The following is a 27,375-nucleotide window of genomic DNA, read 5'->3' as shown; positions in this document are numbered from 1 at the left end:
GGGAATACACGATGAAATCACCCACAGTAGAGATTTGTAGCGGCGTACGGAAAGACACCTTCTTGCCCGTAAGTCCCGAGCCAAGGTCTGTAAATTTTCCCTCCTTTCCAGCGTAGGGAAGGCTCTTGAGAGCATTGAATCCAAGAGGGCCCCCAGGAAGCGAGCCTTTTTGGACGGGACCAGAGAGGACTTCTCGTTGTTCAGAGTGAGGCCTAGATTCTGAAACAAATTTGTACAAGCTTGAATAGCCTCCAGCGCTGCCTCCCTGGACGGACCTTTCAGCAACCAGTCGTCCAGGTAAGGAAAGACCTGGAAATGGTTCCTTCGCAGGAAAGCTGCTACTGGCGCCAGCACCTTTGTAAAAATTCTCGGGGCTGAGAGGAGTCCAAAGGGTAGAACCCTGAACTGAAAATGGCTCTTGGCTACTGTGAATCGCAGAAACCTTCTGTGTGCTGGGTGATTCGGAATGTGGAAATACGCATCCTCGAGATCTAGCATGGCCATGAAATCCCCCGGATTGATGAGCTTCAAGATGTCCTGGAGAGAGACCATCGGAAGGACAGGGAGATGAGATAGGTGTTTAGCTCCCTGAGGTCTAAAATGGGGCGCCATTTTTCTAGCGTCTTCCTCACCAGGAAGAACCTGGAACAGAATCCTTGTCCCCTTTGGTTTGAGGGAACCGGCTCTATCGCTCCCTTCCGGAGCATCTGTTGGACCTCGAGCCGCAGGAGAAACTGGTGTTTTGATGGAATGGCTGCCGGGGGCTTGGGTGGAGGGACTTGCGTGAATTCCAAAGTATGCCCTTTCCGAATGATGTTGAGCACCCAACGGTCCGATGTTATCCTGGACCAGTTTTGAAGGTATTTGGTGACCCTGCCTCCAACTGATGATTTCTTGAAGGAGGGTCCAGTAGGAAGAGCCAGGAGGCCGCTATTGGCGCTTTGACGAGTCCCGTCCTCGTCCAGCCTGTTTCCCCTTATTGTAAGGCCTGGAGTAGTTTGTAGACCGGCCTGACGCTGTTGATAAGGCTGACGGTATTGCTGGGAACCTGAGCCCGCGGAGGAATAGCGCTGTTGTTGGAAGGATCCCCTATAGGTACTACCTCTGCCTCTGGATCCCTTAAAAGGAGACTTGCGGTATTGAAGGGTCCCCAAGGACCTGGAAGTCTCTGTGTCCTTTTTTCAGTCAGTCAGTCAAATTAACTTTATTCGATTTGTTAAAATCATACAAAGTACATAAAAACAGTATTATTTACAGTTTAAAAAGGAATTAAACAATTTCATTTATGAGCAAGTTAATGAGACGAAAAATCAGTACGTTAAGATATTTTAAGAAACACATTATGTACATCCAATTTCCAAATTCATGCCCCTTCTGGCTCTGGTTGCTGCCACAAGGAAATTGGCCATGGCGAAAGTGATACAGATGTTACCCATTGATTTTAAATATAACATGGCTGGTCTCACCTGGGAGAAGCCCGCGTCTCTTAAGACTGGTAGCAGGTGTTTTTTCCTTTGGTCGGAGAAGAAATCGCAAAACATAACAAAATGTAAACTGTCCTGAACAGAAAAATTGTCACAAGTGCATGGGGGAGCTAACTCAGGTTTCATCCAGGTATTAAAATGGCCCAAATAAAAATGAATAGTGTTAAATCTAAATTTTGTTAACAAAAATCTATGGAACGGATTAGTAACAAAACATAAATAGGGTTCAATTGCAGGTGACTGGAGTGACAAATAATGCATTCGAACAGATGGTTTTGATAATTCGACTTCTTCTCGCAACACATATGCCCTAGACAAAAACTGTTTTTTTATAAGACTCACATCCTGCTTTGTGATACACGAGGGGGAGGTGAATAAATCTGGACGTCCTAGTTCATTAAAAGATTTATGCAAATACGCCATCCATGGTATCTTGTGACTGTACTCTAAACTCATCACGTCCCTCATGATCGTGTGATTTAACAGAAGTTCAGGGTTTAACCAGGTCTTAAGCCAGTATATTAATGGGGCCAATCTCAGTTTGTCCTGGATGTAATCCAAACCAAGTTCTGTGTGAATGGAGAAAACCGGGGAGGATTGGGGGAGGGACAGGACTGAACGTAAAAAACTATTTTCGGCTACCTGGATTTCTTCTAGTCGTGCGTACCCCCATAGGGACGCACCATACAGAGCCACGGGAAGGGATTTACTGTTGTAAACCTGGATGATTGCCTTCATGGGTCTATGTCCCCGCCTTTTAGCAAAACTTAAGATGGCCCTAGATGTTCTTGTAACCGCTAGGCTTTTTGCACGTATCTGTGGGCCCCAGGTACCCCTGCTATCGAAAAGCACTCCCAGGTATGGAAACACGGGGACTCCTGACACAATCTCCCCTTTACAAAAGAAGGTTTTAGTTCCTCTCTTGCCACTTTTCCCTTGTGTCCCTACAACCATGGTATGCGATTTGGATGCATTAACCTTCAGGTCCAATCGGTCCATAAAAGTCCCAAAAGCATCCAGCAATTTTTGGAGACATACCCCTGTGCGTGCAATGAGTACAGCATCGTCCGCGTATAGGAGAGCAGGGATCTTAACTTCTCCTACACGCGGTACGTCACATGCTGCCTCAAGTAAATGGTTGCCTAGGTCATTTATATAGATAGTAAACAACAGGGGGGGCAATATGCATCCCTGCCTAACGCCCCGTAGAGATCTAAAACTTGACGTGCATCTTCCCTCTTTGGTTACTCTTGCAGCAGCGAATAAATCCTGATGCAAAGAAGCTATAAAAGCCACCAAGTCGGCGTCAATTCCCATATTAGTTAGGATTTCCCAAAGTTTCGATCTGTTGACCAAGTCGAAGGCCGAGGAGAGGTCCATAAATGCTAAATACAAGGTCCCCTCCTTGGCCACCGTATACTTGGAAATCAGAAGGTGCAGGTTTGAGCACTGCTCTATCGTGCCCCTTTTTTCCCTAAAACCATACTGTATGTCAGCCAGGCCACCGCAATCCTCCAGGCTATCTCTTAATCTCACTAAAAGGACTCTGCCCAGGATCTTAATAGCAGAGTCCAGGAGAGAAATGGGCCGGTAGCACCCTGGGTCATCCCTTCTGCCCTTTTTAAATATAGGCACTATGGTGGACGTAGCCCATGAATTTTGGGGGGGGGCGTGGTGTTTGCGGCTGTGAACACTTTAGCCAGGATACCAGCCCAGAATTTGGGGGAGTGTAAATAAAAGTCAGCTGGTACCCCGTCTGGGCCGGGGGCTTTATTCTTTGATGTGGCACAGATTGCGTTTTCCACTTCCCCGCTGTTAAATTGTATAGGTGTGGCCACAGAACCTGCACCCTTTTGTGGCGGCGAACAGGCACCAGACTCACCATAAACAGAGCTGAAGTGGGCCAGCCACTTCTCATCGGGTATTACACAATCGGTATCTAGATTCGGAGAATCTGAAAAATAAGGGTGATTTACTACAGCCCAGAATTGCCTGCTGTCTCTCAAGATGTTAATGTCGTTTAGTTGGTCCCATGCCTCCTGCTTGATGCTATCCCTTCTGGACTTAGTAGCGGCCCTATACTCTTTTCTCAATACTGAAACCAAAGCCCTGTCCCTCGGTTGTGCTTTAAGGGCCATTTTTAAGTCTCTAAGGGCCCTGGTGCAAGCAGGATCAAACCATTTATGCAGCTTTTCTTCACCCCTGCCCCTTGATACCGTAAGATTCTCAGCCACTATATGACATATTGATTGAAAGGCGGCCATGGTGTCATTACCTGGCACAGTCGAATCTTGACAGATTTTAATGTGCTCTTTAATCTTTTGGCCGATATTAGTGTAAAACTCATCTGCTACCACATTCCCCCATTTCAAGCGCCTGCCTTGGTCTGTTGTGCGAAGGGTGAAGCCCTGTTTAGGATGCCCTGGCATGGGACCCAAAGCACCCCCCCAACGGATGAACAGGAAAACAGGATTATGATCGCTAAAAGGCGAAAACACAGTACAGTAGGAAATAATACAATTAAAAATGGCAGAGGTCACGAAAATATAGTCAATAATAGAACCCATGGGGGAGCCCTTGAACGTTGATGCTCTAGGTACCCCCTCTCCTGCTGTAAATTCAAGGAGGTTAAATTTGGCCAGAAAATCCTCCAGATCCTCACCACCCCTGGTATGTTCGAAGTGAGGGCCCTCCTGTTCCCAAGCCTTAGTGACTCCTAAAATGGTGCAACCCAGATTACAGGGGTGAATATTAAAATCTCCCATTAACACCAGTTCATGACTGGAGGGGGAATTTTGGATAAAAGCAGTTAAGAATGCATCCAGTTGGGTGATGTTATTGCCCCCAAATTCCTTATTGACAGAGTTGTAGAAATTGATAAACAGAATGCTTTTTAATGGGCAGATTTGCCTTTCCACAATTAAACAATTTGGGGAATCATAATCAATTTTTTTCAGCGTGCCAGAGAGGTCTAAAGAAAAAAAGGTCGAAAGACCTCCCCTCGCTCTGCCTGCAGCACTGGGGCGGGCCGCGACTGAAAAGCCTACAAAACCGTCCAACCATTGATTAGAAGACAAGTCCCAAGTTTCTTGTAGGGCGATGACGTCGTGACTTTTTTTTTTATTTCTTGAAGTGTATCATCAATGAGTTTCCCGAATAATGCCTCCCCATCAAACGGGAGATCAAGGACCTTGTTCTGGATCTCAGGCCGGAACTAAGTCGCCTTGAGCCATCCTTGGCGACGGAGGACTGCCGCCCCAGCAAGGGACCGAAACGCTGTGGTCGCAATGCCCATTGCACAGTCAATGATTTCCATTAAAGTCGCTTCTCCCTCTTGCAAGATCTTTTTTGCTTCAGATGTTGACTCCGGAGGCAGCTGGTCAATGTACGGGGCGATATCACACCAAAGCTGGCGGTCATATCTCCCCAAGATCGCCAGGGCATTAGCAGCTCATACTAGTAAACTCGCCATTGATGAGAATCTCTTCCCCGCATTGTCCAATCTCTGACCATCCTTGTCTGGAGGAGCTGTTAAGGGAGCAGAGGGGTTACGGGATTTTCTCTGCGCTGCCTGCGAGATAACGGAGTCTGGTCTTGGATGACCCCTTAAAGCCGCCGGACCCTCGTCGGGTGCCCTGTATTTCTTGTCCAGATGCGGTGGCACAGGGACCACGTCACCGGGTGCTTCATGGCCTTAAGGCCCTCCTTCCACAAATCGTCCACGATAGGAATGGACCTTGTCGATTTCCTAAAAGGTTCTTTGAAATTGTATAGGAAACAATCAGTAGTAACCTTAGGCATGGCCAATTTAAATCTGCCAGCTGCCCTCTCCATCAACTGATGGAAGCCCCCAATGTCCGCTGGCGGGGAATCCGCCGGATTTGGGACTGGTGAAGCAGGATCAGCAATGATATATTCATCATATTCAGTATTAGGAATAGAGTCATGATCAGACTGCTGATCCCCGTCCGAGGAATCATCATGGGCCTCTTGCAGCCCGAAGGAATCCTGTTGGAAGGATGCTTGAGGCTGACGAGAAAACTGAGCTGGTAAAGTTGACGTCACTGGCGAGGCCAAAACCACTGTAGGTGCAGCAGATGCTGCCGGGACTTGAACTGGCCTATTCGCCCTAGATTTGTAGTCCTGCAGCATGTTATGCAGATCTTGGAGAAAAGAAGATGGCACCGTCACCATATCCTGCCCAGAATGATGTTGTGACTGGGCCGCTTGATGATGACCAATCCCCTTGTGGTCGTATTCACCCTCAGAGTCCGTCTCCTGGCACTTGACTAGAAGTTGGGAGGGACTATTGGCATAGCTGTAAGCGTCCTGGTCCTCCTCCTCTGACTCCCCTTCTTGAAAAAGCATGGTTGACAGTAGGGGGGACACACTCCTCGGAGAAGTCATCTCCAGCGTGATTCTTGTCACAGAAATAGTAATCCTTTTTTCAGAGGATAATATCATCGACGGTTCCATTGTCGACGGTTGTACATGCGTCAACGAGATCGGGGTCGTCTGAGTCGTCGACGAGGAAACTGTGGACACACCCGCCGTCGTCATCGTCGGAGTCGTCGTCGTCAATGCCCTCGTTGACGAGACCGTCGTCGTCGACATCGTCGTCGTCGACGTCCTCACCACCGTCGTCTGTGACACTGTAACCTTCGTCATCGGCGCCTTCGTCGTCGACACCTTTGTTGGCGGCGTCTTCGTCATTGGCATAGTCTTCGTCGTCGACGCAGTCTTCGTCATCGGCGCCTTCCCGTCGACGCTGATGTACCTGCCGTCGACGGTACCTTCGTCGAAGTCATAGTAGACGATATCAACTTCAAAGTCGATTTTTTCGTCGACGGAACCTCCGCCGTCGACGTTTTTGTCTTCGAGGACTTAGAGCTCCTCTCAGAAGACTGGTAAGAAGGTTTTTTGAAGGCTGAGGCAGTCTTCTCACCTTTTGAAGGCGTAACAGGTCCTACCCTCTCCTTTTCACCTCGGTGAGGAGATTTGCTGGGACCTAGGCTCTCAGACTCACTGGGGGTCTTCTTGGAGGCCAAAGAAGATCTTTCCACAGAAGGAGAAGGGGAACCCCTACTCCTCTTCACTGACCTTCTTGAGGAAGACATCAACGCTGCATCCTCACTGTCACTAGAGACAGTCTCCTTCCTGGACTTCAGCTTCTGGAGCCATGTCAAAAGTCTACCCTCACGGTCCCGGAGGGTCTTGATGAAAAGGTACGACAGATCTTGCAGTCAGCAGCCTGGTGGTCAGGATAGAGGCAATAGATGTAGTCTTTGTGCTTATCCTCCACAAAAAGCCTTTTCTTGCCACAGGTGGAACATGGCTTGAAAAGCGCTTTTTTCTTCTCCATTTCAGACATCCTGGAAGGCAGATAACAATACTGAAGTCAATCTGAAAGATTCTTAAGAAAATATCCAAAAGAAATTCCTTAGAAGAGTAGAAGTTGAGCAGAGCTCACAGGAGACTCCCTAAGCACAACGTGCAGTAGAAAATCTGAGGCTCTGAGGTTCCTTCAGGAAGGTTCTAAGGGGTGAGGCACTTCTGATTGGCTGATGCCTAAGTTTGGTCTCTTTTACACAAAGAGGGTGATATGCTACAAAAGGGAATGAGGCCTAGGCCTTTTTCCTTGGTCTTTTGTACCTACAGCTATGGTATTTTTGTTACCGAGGCTCCCATTCCGACGACGGGGAATGATACAAAGCATGGGAATCTATGAAAGTTCCAATACTGGGGTAACAAAGACTAGCTGACGCCCAGTGAATAGCCTGAGGCAGCACTAGCTTCAGTTGCCATCCTGGGAGATGACAATAACCCATCAGTAGGGAAGGGCTGGAGACTAACCCGCCCACTAGACAGCAACAGCAGAGGAGCCGGAGGCTGATCCGGAGTACATGCCACACAAGGTACCTGCACCATGGGCCGAAACGGCAGCAGATCAGGGGAGTCCAGAATAGCGTCAGCGAGTGGCATAAGAGTAGGCGTAGGCGCCAGCATCAACCAACGCCGCTGGGGAGTCGCATGGACGTCTGAGGAGTCGGAAATATGAACCTCCTGAAATAGGAGACGTGGGCGCCGACCTCCAAGGAATACTCAGGCTGGGCGCCGTCCGACGTCGACCACACTGCAACATGTGGGGAACAGGGCGTCGAGCCCGGCACCGCCTCAGACGTCAAGGCAGGATGCCGCTCAGGGCTATACGTAGACCGACAGGGTGGGCTAGACGGACGACTGGGAAGACCCACTGGGCCGAGTCCCGTCGGCATCAAACCAGCTCCAGAATCAGAGTCGATGCACACAGCCAGAGCCTTCCACCTCTATGGGACCCGAAGGCGCATCAGGTAGAGGGGTCAACCCAAAATAAGAGCGGAGTGCTTCAGAATAAGCCTCCATTTGGGCTTGTGTCGCTGCGGCACGCGGAAAGGGGGGTTACGGAGGAGACGACCACCGGACGCCCGTCCCCGGCAGGGAGCGAGAAGAGCAAGCACCAGCATCACAGGTAGGGGAGGAAGATATCCTGGACTTACTTTTGTGTTTACCCTCCGAACTACATCTGTGGGAACAACCTAGAGATTGGGCTCCCCGAGAGGGAGAGCAGTGACGCGAATGAGTAGGACCGGACAACCATGCGGCCAACAATTTCATCTAACCCTCCCGGAAGGACTTTGGTCTCATCTGCTGACAATCGTCACACTCTGTGGAGAAGTGGTGCACCCAGAGGCACCACATACAGAGTGCAGGTCCATCACGGACAGCTAGGGTGCACAGGTCTCACAGGCCTTAAAGCCCGAAGGCATCGCACACTGTTCCGGGAAGCCAAAGGTGTCGAAAAGACCCCCAAAACAGGTCAAGGAACCGCTGGATTTCCAGAATCCGCGTTGGGATGCGGAAAAGAAGAAAACGGACGTCAGTGTGCCGGGCAGGGGGGGGCCCGGTTGGGGGAGGTGGGAGGGAGTGTGTGTGTGTGGGGGGGGACACATATATAGCTCCTCTGACGTCACGTCCATGGACGACGTCAGGACGGAGCCGTGGGGCACTACCCCAGCCGCGAAAAGGTGCTGCTGCAGAAAGTTTTCTGGATCCAGTCTGACGCCTGGGGATATTCTAAGTTAAGTAATCTGCGGCTAGACATCTCTATCAGATACAAGAAACGACCCATCTGGAGATGGTCTGCTTGTGTACAGCTCGACCGTTCTTGGTGCCCACTTAGCCAACAAAGAGCTGGTCATCCACCGAGAACTGTTTGGTGCGATCCAGATAGAAGGAAATTGCACGTTTTGGGTCCAGATAGTGAAACCTCTCTTCCTCTTTAGAAGGATGCAGAGGTGGAAACAAGGTGGGAAAAGTGATGGTTTGGCCAATATGAAAGGAGGTGACCACTTTGGGAAGGAAGGATGGACGAGTTCTTAGGACAACATTGTCCAGATGTACAGCCAGAAGACGAAGTTTGGATGAAAGAGGCTGGAGCTCACGCACTTTTCTAGCAGATGTGATGGCTACCAGGAAAGCAGTCTTTAGAGTCAAGAGTCTAAGAGGACAGTTGTGAAGTGGCTCAAAGGGAGCACACGTCAAACAGGTCAAAACCAAATTCAAGTCCCACTGAGGCATTAGAAGGGAACAGGAGGAAAGAAGAGTAATGCCTTTCAAGAAACAATTTACAACCGGGGACTTGAAGAGAGAAGGCTGATCAGGAAGCCTAAGAAAGGCAGAAATGGGCGAGATAGCCCTTGATAGTGCCCTGAGCAGAGCCCTCCCGGGCCAAAGAAAGGAGGAACAAGAGAACCTCAGAAAGAGGGGCAGAAATGGAATCCACAGCCTTTGCTGTGCATCATGCCACAAATGTGTTCAATCGGCAGGCGTATACCCTCTTAGTGGAGGGACGTCTGGCTGCCAAGATGACATCACAAACTTTGGAAGGCAAGTCAAATGACGTCAACTGCCGCCACTCAATCTCCACGCAAGGAGATGGAGACTGGACAGGTTCTGGTGAAGGACCAACCCCTGCTGCTGCAACAGAAGATCCTCCCAAAGAGACAGTCGGATCAGAGGATCAATGGCCATGTTGAGCAGCTTGGGATACCAGACACTTCGTGCCCAATCCAGAGCCATAAGAATGACTTGGGCCGGGTCGCGTCTGATCTTCTTCAGCACTCTGGGCAGAAGTGGTATAGGAGGACTGGCGTACAACAGACTGCAATTCCACTCGTGACAGAAAGCGTCACCTAGCAAGTGCCGCCTTGAAAATTCCAATGCGCAGAATTGCTGACAGTGAGCATTCTCTTCGGTGGTGAATACATCTAACCAAGGCTCTCCCCACTGTTGAAAGAGACCTTGCACCACCTCCGAGTGAAGACGCCATTCGTGATCCATCATGCACCTGCAGCTTAGCTCATCTGCACTGGCGTTCAAAGAACCTACCAGGTGTCGAACCACCAGGGAAATGCCCTGATGTTCCAGCCATGTCCAGAGCCGGAGAGACTCTTGACATAGGGTCCACGACCCCATTCCGTCCTGTTTGTTGTAGTACCACATGGTGGTGGTGTTGTCCGTGAACACCTGCACTACTCTTCTCCGGACAGAGGGAAGGAATGCCTTCAGTCCAAGATGAATCGCCTAGAGCTCCAGAAGGTTGATGTGGAGCCCGGACTCCGCCGGAGACCAGAGGACTCTAATCTCCACCTCCCCCTTCCCCATGTGGCCACCCCATCCCAGCAGTGATGCATCCATCACCACTGTGAAATCTGGTTGGGGAAGGGAGAGAAACCTGCCATTGACCAAATGCTGGTTCGTGAGCCACCACTGCAATTGGTGTGCAGCGCCCTCCGAGATCTGTACGCAATCGGACAGTTTCCCCTAATGTTGTGCCCACTGAAACTTCAGGTCCCACAGCAGAGCCTGCATATGCCACCTGGCATGGTCCACCAGCAGGATGCAGGAGGCCATCAGGCCGAGTAGCTGGAGGGTCATCCTGACAGACACATGGGATAAGGGCTGAAAGATCGGAATCATAGCCCGAATATCCTGGACTCGCTGTCCCAGGCTGGCGGAAGAAAAAAATAGATGATGCAGCTTCTTGGATTCCCTATCCGGTGGTGCGTTAGGGAATGCGCCCTTGGAGGTAGAGGCTTGAACCACCAAGCTCTCAGGGGTGGGTGGGAGAGGAAAGTGGGGTCGCCTGGGGCCGGGCAGTGGCGTCGGCAATCACCCTATCCACAGGTGCCCAAATGGATGTCTGTTAGGGCTTCATTAAACGGCAACAGGGGCTCAGAAGAGCTTGCTGCCGGCTGAAGCACCCCTGTCACAAGGTTAGTCCTGATCGCCACAGTAGGAAGCTCGATGTGGAGAGCCTCGGCCGCCCTACGCAACCCCCCTGCATAGGAAGCTCTCTCCTCCGTAGCCATGGTAGGAGGAGACAACATGCCATGGTCAGGTGAGGTATCGAGACTACTGGCATCCCCCAGGTCCACTCTCCAGTCCGGATCATAATCCAACTGGTCAGTCAGAGGGTCTACTGACCCCTCCCAATCCTCCTCCTCATCTTCTGGGTGCCAATCTGGCCTGAAAGGGACCCCATGAGTAAACAGAGGCACAAAAACCCACCCGGAGCAGAATCTGGCATCGGACAATGCCGGTTCGGCTCCGTGTCCACATCAGGATGGAGGCCGGGGTCGACGCCAGATGGTGGCTCAACTGGCGTCGGGTACGTTTCCAAAGGAAGCGGCACTGGTGGAGGTGTAATGAGGTCAACCGGCGACGATCCGGATCAGGCCTAAATCCATCGGGGCGCTGCGGTGCCGCGGCCGGAAAGGCCTAGGACCCCCAACCGAGTTTGTGGTACCCAAAGGCGCGCCAGCAGGTTTGGGATGCCCAAAGATGGCATGCATCACCTCTTAAAACTGACAAAGCTGGGCAGGGGTCGCTCTGGGGCCGGAAAAGAGGGGAAACTCAGAGTCGACCCTTCAGGCTCCGCACACGCGGAGCCGCAGGAGGGGCACCGCCTGCACCCCTCGTCGCATCGGCGGACCGACGGGAAGAAGTCGAAGAGCGACAATGCTTCTTCGACTTCTTGTGCTTCGACTTACCTGACCCAGAGTGCGAAGACTTGGATGATGAGTGGTGATGGCTCCGCAACCGGTCCCTCGACCTCCCTCAAGACCGGGAGCTCGAAGGGCAATGAGCCAACTGCCGGCAACCAAGAAGCTTTCGGGACCACTCCTGCAAAGACTTCGGAGCCATGATCCGGCATTTGGAGCACGACTTGGGGTCGTGGTCGCGCCCCAGGCACACGTGGTGCGGATCCATCACCGACATCATGGGGGAACAGGAACCGCAAGCCTTGAAGCTGGGCATTCCTACATGCACCAGAAGTCATCAGATTCTAAAGACGTCGACAAAAGTCGCACAAAAAGTTCACTCAAAAAGTGACTGGAGGTACCACTCTCTTCGGATCTGCGCTGGCCGGCACAGAAAAAGAAATAACTGAAGTCAGCGCGCGAGGGCGGCATCTAAGTAGCTACTGCGATGTCATCCCGGCGATTGCGAGACCAACGACGGACCCGGAGCTAACCAACGCCACCTTTCGACGAGCAGAGCTGATGCGGACAAAAAACTTTCCCGGATCCGATCTGACACCTGGGGGTAATTTTAAGGTAAGGAATCTATAATTAACAGTTTTTTTCAGATAGGTGGGTTCATGGGCTTTATGCTAGTTGCTGATATTTATGTGTATCCTGCAGACCCCCTACACGACCCTGAGCAGGGTTGGAGCCAACAATGTGTTCTTCCAAAGTTGCTAAAAACTCACAGCAATCTGAAACCACACCTGCCAAACACTATAAAAATATTGTAAAGCTTATTCCTCACAATGTGGTTTTGTCTGAGCGGAAAAACACAGCAAATTCGATTTCATATCTTTTGGCCTCTGGACAGGGAAACAAGCTCCTATGCTGTACTTTCTGTATTACAAATACGTTTTAAATAATAGAAGGTTGTAATCATTGTGCTAATAAAAAAAACACTGACTAACAGATACCTTTAGAGGCCATGACAATGGTCTGAACTGTTTGTACCAGAATGTGCCTAAATGCTAAAAAAGAAATGAAATACAAAAAAATGTCAATTACTAAATGATAAGTTGGATTCTGGTTCTGCGCCTCAAGGAAGTAATGTGTGGTTAATTTTCAAATTACTTGCTGGAAAAAAACCTGCCATTTCTTTATTCACTGAAATACCTCCCCTACCTGAGGATCCCGGTAGTTGTTTTTCCTGTTCAAGAAATCATCGATGAAAACAAAGTCCTGATAGATTTCAGCAAGACAAACTCTGCAAAACAAAAAACAACAATTAAAAAATACTGATTTAATGTCTATATGGCTAAGAAGGAACACACAACTTTAAAAAGTTTATTTTTCTACTCTTGACCTTCATATCCTCTTTCACCCCAAGGACACAATTCCCTTCGGGGCTAGGCAGAATACCAAAGAACAGGAAATGCAGGGATCAGTACCACCACCAAATCATCTCCCTCTTGCTAGTTTAATTTTTTTAACTAACAAGATGGAACTTATAAGCAGTTTCGAGTAAGAGGGGGAGTCTATGAATAGCATAAAAGGAGTAAAACTGAAAAAGACTACAGAAGTTGCCGTAGTAAGTGACATGATGTTATTGTTACATCGTCATCCCGTATCTTTCATATACAGGGGGAGATTCCACAACGTTCAAACTTTACCATCAGGGTCCTGTAGTGTTCCTTAAAAATGCTTTTATATATAACTCACTTTACTCACATTTTATTACAAAGTACATAATTTCAAAAGCTACAAAGAATAGCACTGGTCAAATTTACGAAGAGTAAAGTAAATATCTTTTGTCAGTCACTCCTAGAGTACCCTGCATCGTTACTATGAAATAATTTAACCGAAGAGTCATTCTGCTTCCTGCTCTATAGTGTCCAGATATTGAATCAATTTTTGCCATTTACTTATACTTTTGTGCAAAAGCTCCCACAGGTGACAGGCATCCTAGAAAACATTCAGTCTCCCTATCCTTGCGGGTAAGCTGTTCCTCCAATTCAGTGCAATATCTTGCTTTTATAATAGCAATCATAAGCCTAGTAGGACCTGTTCTGCACATGTGAAATCCTTATCCAAAAATATGTTAAGCAACACCATCCCCGGGGTAAGCTCCACAGCTCAGCATACAATCTTGAGAAAAAAACATCTGCTTTTCCCTCCCACGGGGCAGATAACATTGCATGACCACACGGTGTACAGAATGTCACTTTCTTTGATCAGACACCTAAAGCAGGTAGAAAGCGGTCCCATTTTTATTTGCCATGGCAGTTGGGTGTTGTATAGTATTTTAAATGTAAAAGTAGGTATCTCATCAATATGGCTACCTCTCCTAGTGCCATTAAGGCACGTGTTCAATTTTTGACTTCCAACGGGCCTGGGTCTGCCTCACGTGTCTGCTACAGCCAACTAAACTCAAAGGACATATTTTTGACAAGGGAATCTCCCATAAGTTTACAGTCATCTGTGAAAGGAATGTTGGCAGTTTTCAGCCATATTGACAATGAAGTGGGAAGGCCAGCCTCATTGCTAACACCAAACAAGTGGACGGTCATAGTCATTCCTCTGTCTTAAATAGATTTATAGAATTTCCCCCATCAACACCCTCTGAATTGTGCTCGCAAAATAAACAACCTTAACTAGGCAGTAATGAACTTGAATAAAGAGGAGTAGAGATAATCTTGCATGACATAAAATACCCCAAAGAGTGCCAGCATTTTGACTAGGGCCAACATTCCAAATAAAGAATGCAGGTGGGGAGGCCAGTTTATGATATCCCCTCTAAGGCAATTACAAAGAGGCAGAATGTTTTCTGTTCAGATCACCAGTACCCTAAAAGCCCCTCCAATCCCCAGGTACCCTGAATCTGTGTGCATCTATTTGGATTCATGACGGTCTCATGCAGTAAGTCGCATTCACTAGATGCCGAAAGGCAAAACATGGTCATGATCTTGTCGACCTTTAGCCTCGAGTAGGCGCCAAACTCGTCAAAGTTTTACAACACTTGTAGTCCCAAAACGAGGTGTTACTGAGATAATTAAGGAGGTCATCATCAGAGTGACACCTTGTTCTCCCATCGTGGATGTCCATTGGAATCCCCCAAGTAGCATGTCTCACCTAACAGCTGGCTAATCGAGCACAAAGGAGCAGGGTAGAGTGGGCATCCCTGGAGGGTACCCTGGTTAATGGTAAATAGTTATAGAAATAACCCTTAGACCAGTGCTGTAACTAACCACCACCCAAACCCCACAAATTGTTTAAAGGATAAAAATAGTTAATGAAGTTACAGCTGTACTCGATTCGCAAGAGGATGAAGAAGAGAAAGTCTGATGCAAGATTCTAAAAGGCTATTTCAAGAGCCATAATAAGTATTACCAGTCTTTCATTGAGATAATTTGCCACAGCAAGTCCAAATCCACTCTGATCTAGATGACAGTCCCAATCCCAAATTGGCTAGTGTAGGAGAGTAGGGTCTGCTTCCTATGGTCACCCCCACTTTTTGCTGTGATTTTCTGGTTTTCGACTCTAGACTGGCTGTGGCCCTGCTAATCAGGACCACAGTCTAGCTGTTCTCTCTATAAATTGATACCATGTACTTTAGGTACATACCAGATTGGGTCACCTTTGTCAGTCCCTGTATAGTGTACCATAGGTACCCAGGGCATAGGTGCATCCAAGGCCTACCAGGGGCTGCAGCATGTATTATGCCACCCCCAGCTGGCCCCCCAACCAGTTCTGGTGGCGGGGGTAGCATTCCACCCTTCTAGAGGGAGAAGACATGTAGCTACTGGTAAACCCGGTTAAAGTTAAACAGAGCGTCAGTATCACAAAATGGATGCTGCTGCTACAGACACGAGTCTGACCTCCTGCTGCTGGACGAAACTCTGGCAGTGGAGGCCTGGACAATAGGTTTCCTGTCCGGGGAGGTGCGGACACCACCCCAGACAGGCTTTAGTGTATTGGCGCAGGGAGGGCTGCATTCAGAAATGCTTTTTCAGACACTGCCTGGGGTACACAAGGTGCTCCATGCATAGCCCGGTTCAAACCAGTTGCTGGGGCACTCCAGCCCCGCTCTGGCGCAAAACTGGACAAAGGGAAAGGGGTGTAACCACCCCCTTCCCATGTCCACCCATAGGAGGGACCTAGCAGGTAGTCCAGCCCCCAAACTTGGTATGAGTATAGGACCTGTGTCCCTAGGACTTTAGATTACCCTGGACGAATCTTTGCAAGACATATCCTGGACCTTCGACATTACATTCTGACTGGAAGAAGGAAGACATCTCCCTTGTGGTCAAGGAGTGACCACCCTGTTCAGACAGGCACCATCAGCAACTTTGCCGATCTGCAGTTTCAAGGCTCTCGCCGGAACCCGAAGACTCTGCGACCCAAGAACTGGACTTCCAGACTTCTCTGACCCCGACCCACATCCACAGCAAAGCTGAGACACGAGGCGGTCACGAGAGGCGTGGGACCGGACATTTTGATCATCCTGCATTTTGCTACCTCCTCGACTCATGAGGCATCCTCGCAGTTGTGCATTGTGGTAAGAGCCCCAGCCCCGAGCTACCCTATGCACCGACCCCCACACTCCGTGAGTGTCCCGTGGGCCCGCTTTTGCATTAGTGCTCTACGGTTCCTTGCCCATTGGCTAGTGTGCCACCTTAAGACATTCTTTCAACTTTAAACTGCTTTCCTGGTTGCTCCAGGCTTGCGCCAGCTTCCCTACAAAGGAGAAGCACCCCAGGCCTTGCTGGTCTGACTTGAAGCCAATCTTCATCTCCTGCGTGGATTGCGTTTGCCAAGGCTTGTTGGGTCCAATCCGGATACCGACAACGCAGTAAACTAGATCCTTCGTGGGACAGCTCGAATCCTGCTCCTGGTCATCCTCGACACCTTCTGGACCACGTGGCTGCAGAGACAAGCTTCACATCTTCACCTGAGATTGACAAGTTATCACCTGGTTCCTTCCTGGTTCCTTCCTGGTCACTGGCTAGTGACCCAGACTCTGTCCCCTCTGCTTTCAGGTTCTTCAGATCTTCGATCCACCCTTGGATGAACCTGGACACTTTTTCTCTGGTCGTCTGCAGCACTTCTTTGCAGATCTCCATGGAAAACATTGACGAAACCCAACACCAAAAGGCACCTATGACCCCGGCTTCCCTGGGTGAGGTAACACGAGTACTCCGGTGCTCCCGTGGGTCTTGACTCTCGAAGTGTCCTAGTCTAAGGGGGTTTTGTCGTGGTCCATCCGGAAGTGCCCTTAAACAGTAACGTTGTAACTTCTTCGTTTTTCATAGAAAGTCAATGGTAACTCACGGCTGTGTTTAGACACTGCACGCGTCTCCTGTGGGCCTCCTACTTCCTAACCTTTGGTTGTTTAGAGTATCCCCAGCGATTCCCTAGGCCCCATGCCTACTTTCTATTCCAGTCGTGGTTCTTATACCACTATTTTAGTTTATGGTTTCTGAGGCCCCTAGGGCAAAACTGTATTTGTGCAACTTATCGTATGCTAATTAAGTAACTTGTATTGTGCTTTTACCTCTGACCCCATAAAGAGTGCAGAGGGGTTGTGTTTAGAATAAATACATATATATTTGATATATACCTTGTGTGGTGTCCTTTCATTTGGTATTCAAGGGATTATAATTGGTAAAACAAACAGCTTTACATGCTCACTGAAGTCTTAGCCTTTGACTGCTGGCTGGTCCATGCTACCACTAGGATAGCTTTCTATAAGGCTGGCTTTACAACCATCAACAAGGGTCGATTAGACAGGTGTAAGGTGCCCACAAGAACTAGTGGGCATCATATGCCAGGCTAACTTCTCACACTCGCAATAACTAGAGTGATAAAACAGCTGCATGTATTAAAGCACAAGTTGCTAATTGTGTAACGATATATCTGTAAGAGACATTAGTTAGTAATAGATTCCTTACCGTAGAATATCCACAGGCGTCCGGCTGGATCCAGAAAGTTTTGCTTAGCAGTATCCCTGCACGTTAGTAGGTGACGTCCTGCGGCTCCGCGTCCGTCACTGGCGTCGTCAGCGCCGAGATGACGTCACGGAGAGTACTTACGCACCACCCATGCGAGCTGACATCAGTTCTGTAGACTTTCCGCGCCAGGAATGCAGACCCATGCAAGATACTGACCATTGGTGCATAAAACCCGGGCCCTGAAAGGGATGACCTTAAGCCTAGTAATCAGTCCGCAGAACGGGGAGGATGGGTGGGGCGGTAAGGAATCACTAACTAATTTCTATAAGCCATCTCTGGACTGGACTGTTAAGGCAGTAGTGCTTTGTAAAAGTGTGCAGCAAGGCCCATGTAGCTGCCTGACAAATGTCCTGAAAGGGAACGCTGCGTCCCAAAGCAGTAGAGGCTGCAGTTGCCCTGGTCGAATTCGAATGGGCACCCAGCCCCACAGGAGGCTCTTTCTTGGCCAAGGAGTAAATGATTTGATGCACAGAACGACCAACCAGGAAATGGCCCGTTTGTGCACAGCCCAACCTTTTTTGGGGGCCGATGTAGCACACAAAGAGCTGATCATCCACTCGGAACTGTTGTGTAAGCTGCAGATAGAAAGCAAGTGCACGTTTTGGGTCCAGACGGTGGAGCCTCTCCTCTTCCCTGGAAGGATGCGACAGCGGAAAGAAGGTGGGCAAAGTGATGGTCTGTTCAATAAGGAAGGGCGTGACAACCTTTGGCAAGAAAGAAGGAAGGGTCCGTAAAAGCACTTTGTCTGGATGAACAGAAAAGAAAGGTGGTTTAGAGCCTGGAGCTCACTCACTCTTCTGGCAGAGGTGATAGCTACCATGAAAGCCGTCTTTAAGGTGAGAAGACGTAAGGGACAGTTATGAAGGGGCTCAAAGGGAGCGCACATTAGGTACGTCGCAGAAGTTACTTACCTTTGGTAATGATATATCTGTAAGAAACAATAGTTAGTATTAGATTCCTTACCTTAGAATATCCCCAGGCGTCAGTCTTGATCTGGAAACTTTTGCGTAGCAGTACCCCTGCACGTTGGTAGGCGCCGTCTGCAGCTCCGCGTCAGTCGTCGGCGTCATTGGCGCCGGGATGACGTCGCCGGAGTACTTAGACGCCGCCCTCGAGCGCTGACGTCAGTTCTTATACACAGCTTTTCTGGGCCAGAAACGCAGAGCCATGATAAAAACCAACACTGGTGCCATCAAACTAGGGCCCTCAAAGGGATGACCTTAACCCTAGATTTCGGTTCGCAGAACGGGGAGGATGGGTGGGGCGGTAAGGAATTTAATACTAACTACTGTTTCTTACAGATATATCGTTACCGAAGGTAAGTAACTTGTGCATCTGAAAGAAACAGGTTAGTATTAGATTCCTTACCTTAGAATAGATACCCCAGCAATACCAACCCCGGTGGTGGGTCTGCAAACCAATAATTACACCAGAAAGTCCTGGAGAACGGAACGGCCGAAAAAAGCCATCTTTCCGGACTTGGCTGTCCAGGCAGTAGTGTCTTGCGAACATGTGCAGCGAGGCTCACGTAGCTGCCTGACAGATGTCCTGCAAGTGGACTCCCCGACCCAGGGCAGTAGTAGCCACCGTGGCCCGAGTGGAATGGGCATGCAGCCCCACAGGAGGCTCATATTCAGCCAGAGAATAACCAGCCTTGATGCACAAGACGACCCATCGAGAAATGGTTCGTTTGTGCACCGCCCAAACTTTCTTAGCACCCAGGTAACCAACAAAGAGTTGGTCATCCACCCGGAACTGGCGTGTGCGGTTCAGATAGTACGAGAGCGCACGTTTTGGGTCCAGGCGGTGGAGCCTCTCTCTCTTTCGAGGGATGCGGAGGCGGAAAGATGGGGGGCAAGGTGATGGACTGCCCGAAGTGGAAGGCTGTGACTACCTTGGGCAGGAAAAGGGTCGCGTCCGCAACACAACTTTGTCTGGATGGACAGAAAGTAAAGGAGGTTGTGAAGAAAGAGCCTGGAGCTCACTCACTCTCCTGGCAGAGGTGATGGCAACCAGGAATGCAGTCTTAAGAGTGAGGAGACGAAGAGGACAGTTATGAAGTGGCTCGAAGGGAGCGCACATCAGATAAGTCAGACAAGATTCAAGTCCCACTGAGGCATCACGAAAGGAACAAGGGGAAACATATGAATGATACCCTTCAAGAACCTATTTACAACTGAGGACTTGAAAAGAGAGGGCTGATCATGGAGCCTTAAGAAGGCGGAAATGGCAGAGAGGTAGTTAAGAGTGCCCAGAGCAGAGCCCTGCTGGGCAAGAGAAAGAAGAAAGAGAAGAACCTCAGAAAGGGGGGCAGAGAGTGGATCCACAGCCTTTGCTGTGCACCATGCCACAAATTTGTTCCACCTGCAGGCGTATACCGATTTTGTGGAGGGACGCCTGGCTGCCAGAATCACATCGCAGACTTCCGGAGGCAAGTCAAATGCCCTCAACTGTCGCTGCTCACTCTCCACGCATGGAGGTGGAGGCTGGACAGTTTCAGGTGGAGGACCGTCCCCTGCTGCTGCAACAGAAGGTCCTCCAGAAGAGGAAGACGAATCGGGGGATCGAGTGACATGCTGAGTAGCTCGGGATACCAGTATCTTCGTGCCCAGTCCGGAGCCACAAGGATGACTTGGGCCCAGTCGTGCCTTATCTTCTTCAGCACTCGGTGCAGAAGTGGCATAGGCAGAAAGGCGTACAACAGACCGCAGCTCCACTCGCGACGAAAAGCGTCTCCAAGCGAGTGCTGCCTTGGAAATTTCAACGCGCAGTACTGAGGACATTGTGCATTCTCTTCTGTGGCGAATAGATCTAACCAGGCTCTCCCCACTGCTGAAAGAGACCTTGCGCCACGTCCAAGTTCAGACGCCATTCGTGATCCATCATGCACCGACGGCTGAGTTCGTCCGCCCTGGCGTTCAGGGAACCTGCCAGGTGTTCAACCACCAGGGTCACGCCCTGACGTTCCAGCCATTGCCAGAGGCAAAGAGCCTCCTGGCACAGGGTCCACGACCCCACCCCGCCCTGTTTGTTGGAGTACCACATGGCGGTGGTGTTGTCTGTGAACACCTGCACTACACTCCCCAATACAGAGGGTAGGAATGCTTTCAGTGCAAGTCGGATCACCCGCAGCTCCAGAAGGTTGATGTGGAGCTGGGACTCCGCCGGAGACCAGAGGCCTCTGATCTCCGCCTCTCTCATGTGCCCCCCCCCCCCCCAGCCCAGGAGGACGCGTCCGACACAACTATGTGCTCCGGGAGGGGTCTGCCGCTGAACCAATCGCGGTCCGTGAGCCACCACTGCAACTGTCTTGCAGTGCCCTCCGAGATCATGACATGGTCCGACAAGTTGCCCTGATGCTGGGCCCACTGAAATTTCAGGCCCAACTGCAGAGCCCGCATCCACCAACTGGCGTGATGGACCATAAGGATGCAGGAGGCCATCAGCCCCAGAAGCCGCAGCGTCAACCTGACCGAGACTCAGGATAAAGGCTGAAAGATCGGAATCAGAGCCTGAATATTCCGAACCCGCTGTTCGGGAGGATAAACCTGAACCTGCGCAGAGTCTAGAACCGCTCCGATGAAGAGGAGCTTCTGAGAGGGGCACAGGTGTGTCTTCGGCACATTGATGGAGAACCCCAGCAGATGCAGGAGGTCGAACGTAGTCTGGAGGTGGCTGACGACGGTATGGGGCGAGCCCGCCTTTAACAACCAGTCGTCGAGTTAGCGGAAGACTGACACCCCTAATCTGCGCAGATGAGCTGCGACCACCGCCATCACTTTTGTGAACACCCGTGGGGCGCTGGTAAGGCCGAAGGGGAGCACGGTAAACTGAAAGTGCTTGTGGCCTACCGTGAACCGCAGGTAGCGCCGGTGGGCCGGCAGGACGGGGATGTGAAAATAAGCGTCCTGCAAGTCCAACGCTACCATCCAGTCTCCTGGGTCTATGGTAGCTAAGACCTGAGCCAGAGTCAGCATCTTGAACTTCTCCTTCCGGAGGAAGCTGCTGACGTTCCGCAGGTCCAAGATAGGGAGTAGGTCCCCTTTGCCCTTCTTGGGAACCAGAAAGTAGTGGGAGTAACAACCACACCCTACTTCTGGCCCAGGAACGCGCTAGATGACCCTCTTGGCCAAGAGGGCCGTAACTTCCTCTTGCATAAGTTGCAAGTGATCCCCCGACACGCGGTGGTATTGTGGTGGCATGGCTGGAGGGGTCGCCTTGAAGGGGAGGGAGTGGCCACTTCGGACGATTTGCAGCACCCACCTGTCCAATGTGATGGTGCGCCAGTGGAGGAGGTGATGGCGAACCCTGCCCCCCACTGGCGGTAAATGGGCCTAAATGCTCGGACTAGGAAGGCTTTGAGGCAGATGCTGCGGCGTGGATGTGGACAGGCCTCGCCGCTGTCCCCTGGCACCGCCACAGCGGTTACCACGTCCGCCACCGCGCTGGATGGTAGTCTGCGGCCCGTGGCTGGCAGGACGTGTGGGGGTGCCCCTTCCTTGGCCACGAAAGTAGCAAAAGGCAGCAGTTTGCTGGCGCGGGCAGACTGGCTCAGGTACTTGGCCGTAGCCCTGGAGTCCTTAAAGCGCTCAAGCGCACTGTCTGCCTTGTCGCCAAAGAGGCGACGGCCATCAAACGGTATGTCCATAAGGGTGTTCTGGACATCAGCCGAGAAATTGGTGGACCTCAGCCAGGCGTGGCGGCGAACCACCACCGTTGTTGCAATCGCCTAGCTAGCGAGTCCGTGGTATCCAGCCCCATCGAATAGAATACTGTGCCGCATCTCAACCCTCCGCAAGGGCTTCGGCGAGTTTAACCCAGGCCTCCATTGGGCATTGTGGCAGCGCGACCTTGGCCCACAGAGAGTGGGTATAACGGCACAAAAGGCAAGCAGTGTTGACCGACCGCAACCCGAACTACGTGAGGAGAACATCTTCCGTACTGTTCATACCTTTTGGATGCCCGATCAGGGACAGCCTTCGGGAATGCAGTCTGGGAATTAAAGGCCTGGATAACCAGGCTCTCGGGGGTGGGGTGGGTGGAAAGGAAACCAGGGTCGCCCGGGGCCGGGCGGTGACGTTTGGCCACGTTCCTATCTACAGGGGGACATGTAGCGGGCCTGGACCAAGTGCCCAACAGAACGTCAGTTATGGCCTCATTGAACGGCAGTAGAGGCTCCGAAGAGCTTGCCTGCGGTTTGAGGACCTCAGTGAGGAGGTTAGTCCTCACAGCCGCGAAGGGGAGCTCAAGAGACAAGGCCTTGGCTGCCCTCGTCATTACCGCACTGTAGGCAGCCCCCTCCTCCGTAGCCACGGTAGGAGGGGAGACAAATCCAGTGTCAGGTGAAGTGTCCAAACCACTGGCCTCCCCTAGTACACCTGTTCAGTCCAGTCCAGTGCCAGAGGGTCCTCAGACCCCACCCAATCCGCCTCGCCCTCCATCTCCTGGTACTCAGGTTCGAATGATGGGGCCGGATCATAGAAGTATTGCACTTCTCTCAACGTCAAATGCGGCGTCTATTGACGCTATTCTGATTCCGGAACTGGATTGAGGGGGGCGGGGGTGTGGTGGGGGGATTAGAGTACGTCGTCGTCCGGGACGGCGTAGGGGGCGACACCCTAGGAATCGCTGTCAGCGGAGGGGTCGTTAGGTCGACCAGAGGCGACTCGAATCTGACAGATCCGGCGGGGCGACCGAAGTAGCCGACGGTGCCGGGGCCGAAGCACCCGACGGCACCAGGGCCGAAGCACCCGACGGCGCCGAAGCCCCCGGCCCGCTTGGGCTCACAGTCGGGAGCGCGGGGCCCGAAGGCGCCGCGGAACTCTACGGAGGAGTGAGTGACCTCATGGCCATGAGCAAGGCATTGATCTCCTCCGGCGTCGCGTTCTGCCCAAGGACCGCCGGGTATGGAGCAGGCCACGAGGTCTGCGGCTCCGGCAGAGCCGAGTGGGCACTGTCGCCCGAAGGCTCCGCCCGAACCCAAGCCACGTCGCCGGGAGAGTCACAAGAACAATGTTGCCTCGAATTCTTGTGCCTCTTACCTGAGGACTTGGAGCCCGACGAGTGGGGCCGACTGCCGGAGCTCGAGGCGCTTACAGGACAGTTCCCACATAGCTTTCAACGTCAAGGACCGGCAGTCGAGGCACGATTTGTCATCGTGGTCGGCCCGTAAGCAATACAGGCACCGGCGATGGGGGTCGGTAACCGACATCGGTCGTTGCAGTCGGCACAGGGTTTGAACCCGGGCATCCCTACCGGCACCGATAGAGTCGTTCGACTCGAAAAACAGATCAAAAGGATCGAAAAAGTTTCGTCAAAAAATGACTAAAGGATACCACTTTTTCCTGATCGGCGCTTGCTGGCTCGGAAAAAAGAAGAACTGACGTCAGCGCACGAGGGCAGCCTCTAAGTACTCTGGCGACGTCATCCCGGCGCCAACGATGCCGACATCGGACGTGGAGCCGCAGACGACGCCTACCGACGCACAGGGGTACTGCTACGCAAAAGTTTCCGGACCCAGACTGACGCCTGGGGATATTCTAAGGTAAGGAATCTAATACTAACCTGTTTCTTTCAGATTTACCAATTATAATCCCTTGAATACCAAATGAAAGGACACCACACAAGGTATATATCAAATATATATGTATTTATTCTAAACACAACGCCTCTACACACTTTATGATGTCAGAGGTAAAAGCACAATACAAGTTACTTAATTAGCATACGATAAGTTGCACAATATACAGTAATGCCCTAGGGGCCTCACAAACCATATACTAAAATAGTGGTATAAGTACTACAACAGAAATAGTAAGTAGGCCTAGGAAATCGCTGGGGCTACACTAAACAACCAAGGGTTAGGAAGTAGGAGACCCAGGGGAGACACGTGCAGTGTCTAAACACAGTCACGAGTTACCATTGACTTATAATGGGAAACGTAAAAGTTACAAAGTCAGTGTTTAAGGGCACTTCCGGATGACTACGACAAAACCCTTTTGGACTAGGACACTTCGACAGTCAAGGCCCAAGGGAGAACCAGAGTGCTCGTGTTATCTCACCCAGGGAAGCCGGGTGCATAGGTGCCTTTTGGTGTCGGGTTTCATCGATATTTTCAATGGACATCTGCAAATAAGTGCTGCAGGCGACCAGAGGAAAAGTGTCCTGGTGGATCGAAGATCTGAAGGACCTGAAAGCAGAGGGGACAGAGTATGGGTCACTAGCCAGTGACCAGGAAGGTACCAGGAAGGAACCAGGCGATGTTTCGATGATCTCAGGTGAAGAGGTGAAGCTGGTCTCCGCAGCCACGAGGACCAGGAGGTGGCGACGACGACCAGGAGCTGGATTCCAGCTGTCCCAAGAAGGATCTAGTTGACTGCAGTGTCGGTATCCGGATTGGACCCAAAAAGCCTTGGCAAACGCAATCCACGCAGGAAGTGAAGATTGGCTTCGGTGCAGACCAGCAAGGTCTGGGGAGCTTCTCCTTTGCAGGGAAGCTACACAAAGCCTGGAGCAACCAGGAAAACAGTTTGGTTTCAAAAGAAAGTCTTCAGGGGGCAAACTAGCCAACAGGCTAGCAACCAGGAAGACGCGTCAAGATGGAATGCAAGACCAGGCCCCACGCGGCACTCGTGGAGTGTGGAGGGCTGAGCTTCGGTGCAAATGGTGCTCGGGTCTGGGGCTTCTCGTACCCCAAAGCACAACTTCGAGTTACCTCAGGAGTCGATGCAGTTAGCAAAATGCCGGATGTCCAGGGTGTCCGGTCCCACGTCTCTTGTGTCCGCCACGGGTCTCAGCTTTGCTGTGGATGTGGGTCGGAGTCAGAGAAGTCTGGAAGTCCAGTTCCTGTGTCGCTAAGTCTTCGGGTTCCGGCGGGAGCGTCGACCAAGCAGACCAGCAAGTTACTGGTGGTGCCTGTTTGCACAGCGTGGTCAATCCTTGACCACAAGTGAGATGTCTTATGTCTTCTAGTCAGAATAGAATGTTGAAGGACCAAGAGTTCGGTATCAAAGTTTCGATCCATGATAATCTAAAGTCGTGGGGACACAGCTCCTATACTTCTACTGAATTAAGGGGCTGGATTACTTGCTAGGTCCCTCCTATGGGTGGACCTGGGAAGGGGGTGGTTACACCCCTTTCCCTTTGTCCAGCTTCGCGCCAGAGCGGGCCTGGAGTACCCCAGCAACTGGTTTGAACCAGGCTATGCATGGAGCACCTTGTGTGTCCCAGGCAGTGTCTGAAAAAGCATCTGCTTATGCAGCCCAACCTGCCCCAATACACAAAACCCTGGACAGGAAACCTATTGTCCAGGCTGCCCTTGCTGTAGTTTCCCCCAGCAACTACATGTCTCCTCCCTCTAGAAGGGTGGAATGCTACCCCCGGGGGGGGGGGGGGGGGGGGGGGGGGCTGTTGTGTTTCAAAGTGTTTGATACCTTAAACGACATATTTTGCTAAAGCCAAACCAAAGTTAGCATTAACCGCGAGGATTTATGATTTGGCTATACCATAGAACAGCTATAAGTAGATGGTTCCCAAAGCTGTAGAGGGGCTCAGCTCATGCTAGGGCACCCTCTCACATAGACCAAGCAATCTGCCTCCAGGATTGTTAAGGCCTGCCATAGGAGTGACTTATAGGTGAATATGTGTCTATATAGGTAGATATACTATATCTAAGTAAAGGGTGATTACACAACCTTACCCAAGCTGGGTGAACAGCCTGTGGTGTCAGTTTGGAGAGCCAGCCAGGTGTGGCATAATACATGATGCAACCCCTGGTAGGCCTTGGATGCACCTATGCCCAGGGTACCTATTCAGGGGCTCACAAAGGTGACCCAGTAACCAATCTGGTATGTACCTGAAGTACATGGTATCAATTTAGAGAGAGAACAGCTAGGTTGTGGTCCTGATTAGGAGGGCCACAGCCAGTTTAAAGTTGAAAAACCAGAAAATCACAGCAAAAAGGGGGGTGACCATAGGAAGCAGACCCTACTCTCCTACACCCCCCCCCCCAAAAAAAAACGCAGGGACATTAAACCAACCATGACCAGTTAAGTCTTCATGTTCTAAGTGGAAATATCTGAAGAGTCTATCTGCATTGACATGGCCACTCCCAGGTCTATGTTCCACTGTAAAGTCCATCCCCTGTAGGGAAATGGACCACCTGAGTAGTTTGGGATTTTCACCCTTCATCTGATTTAGCCACAAAAGGGGCTTATGGTCTGTCTGAATCTTGAAGTGGGTACCAAACACGTATGGCCTCAGCTTCTTGAGGGCCCAAACCACAGCAAAGGCCTCCCTCTCAATAGCTGACCAACGTTTCTCTTAAGGGGTCAGCCTTCTGCTAATGAAAGCTACTGGCTGGTCTTGACCATCTTTATTCAATTGTGAAAGCACAGCCCCCACTCCCAACTCCGAAGCATCTGTTTGAACAATGAGTTCTTTGGAGTAGTCTGGACTTTGCAGAATATGTGCAGTGCACATGGCCTGCTTCAGGTCATCAAATGCCTTTTGACAGCTTACTATCCACTGAACTTTCTTTGGCATTTTCTTGGAAGTTAAGTCATTAAGGGGTGTCACAATGGACCCATACCCCTTGACAAATTTCCTGTAGTAACCAGACAGGCCCAAGAAAGCTCTGACCTGTGTCTGGGTGGTGGGAGCAGTCCAGTCCTTTATGGTCGGGATCTTGCTCTCCAATGGTTGAACCTGACCTCCACCTACAAGGTGGCCCAGGTACACAACCTTACTCTGCCCTATCTGGCACTTGGTAGCCTTAAAAGTTAGGCCGGCCTTTTGCAGGGCCTCAAAAACATGTTT

At 50.8% G+C, this 27,375-nt stretch overlaps 1 protein-coding gene across 3 annotated transcripts in view; it reads right to left on the bottom strand.

Moving 5' to 3' along the window:
• The window catches only part of GTF3C1 (general transcription factor IIIC subunit 1), a 2,762,707-nt gene that overhangs the window by 510,476 nt on the left and 2,224,856 nt on the right, over positions 1-27,375 (bottom strand). For all 3 annotated transcript variants that reach the window (XM_086940909.1, XM_086940911.1, XM_086940910.1), the window contains one exon: positions 12,734-12,815. In XM_086940909.1, the coding sequence (XP_086797035.1) occupies positions 12,734-12,815 (82 nt within the window). The remainder of the gene's footprint in view (positions 1-12,733; positions 12,816-27,375) is intronic.

This window comes from Lissotriton vulgaris, chromosome 10 (assembly GCF_964263255.1).
Source record: "Lissotriton vulgaris chromosome 10, aLisVul1.2, whole genome shotgun sequence".
NCBI lineage: Eukaryota > Metazoa > Chordata > Amphibia > Caudata > Salamandridae > Lissotriton > Lissotriton vulgaris.
The sequence above is the reverse complement of the archived record's forward strand: the minus strand, read 5'-3'. Positions and strand labels throughout refer to the sequence as shown.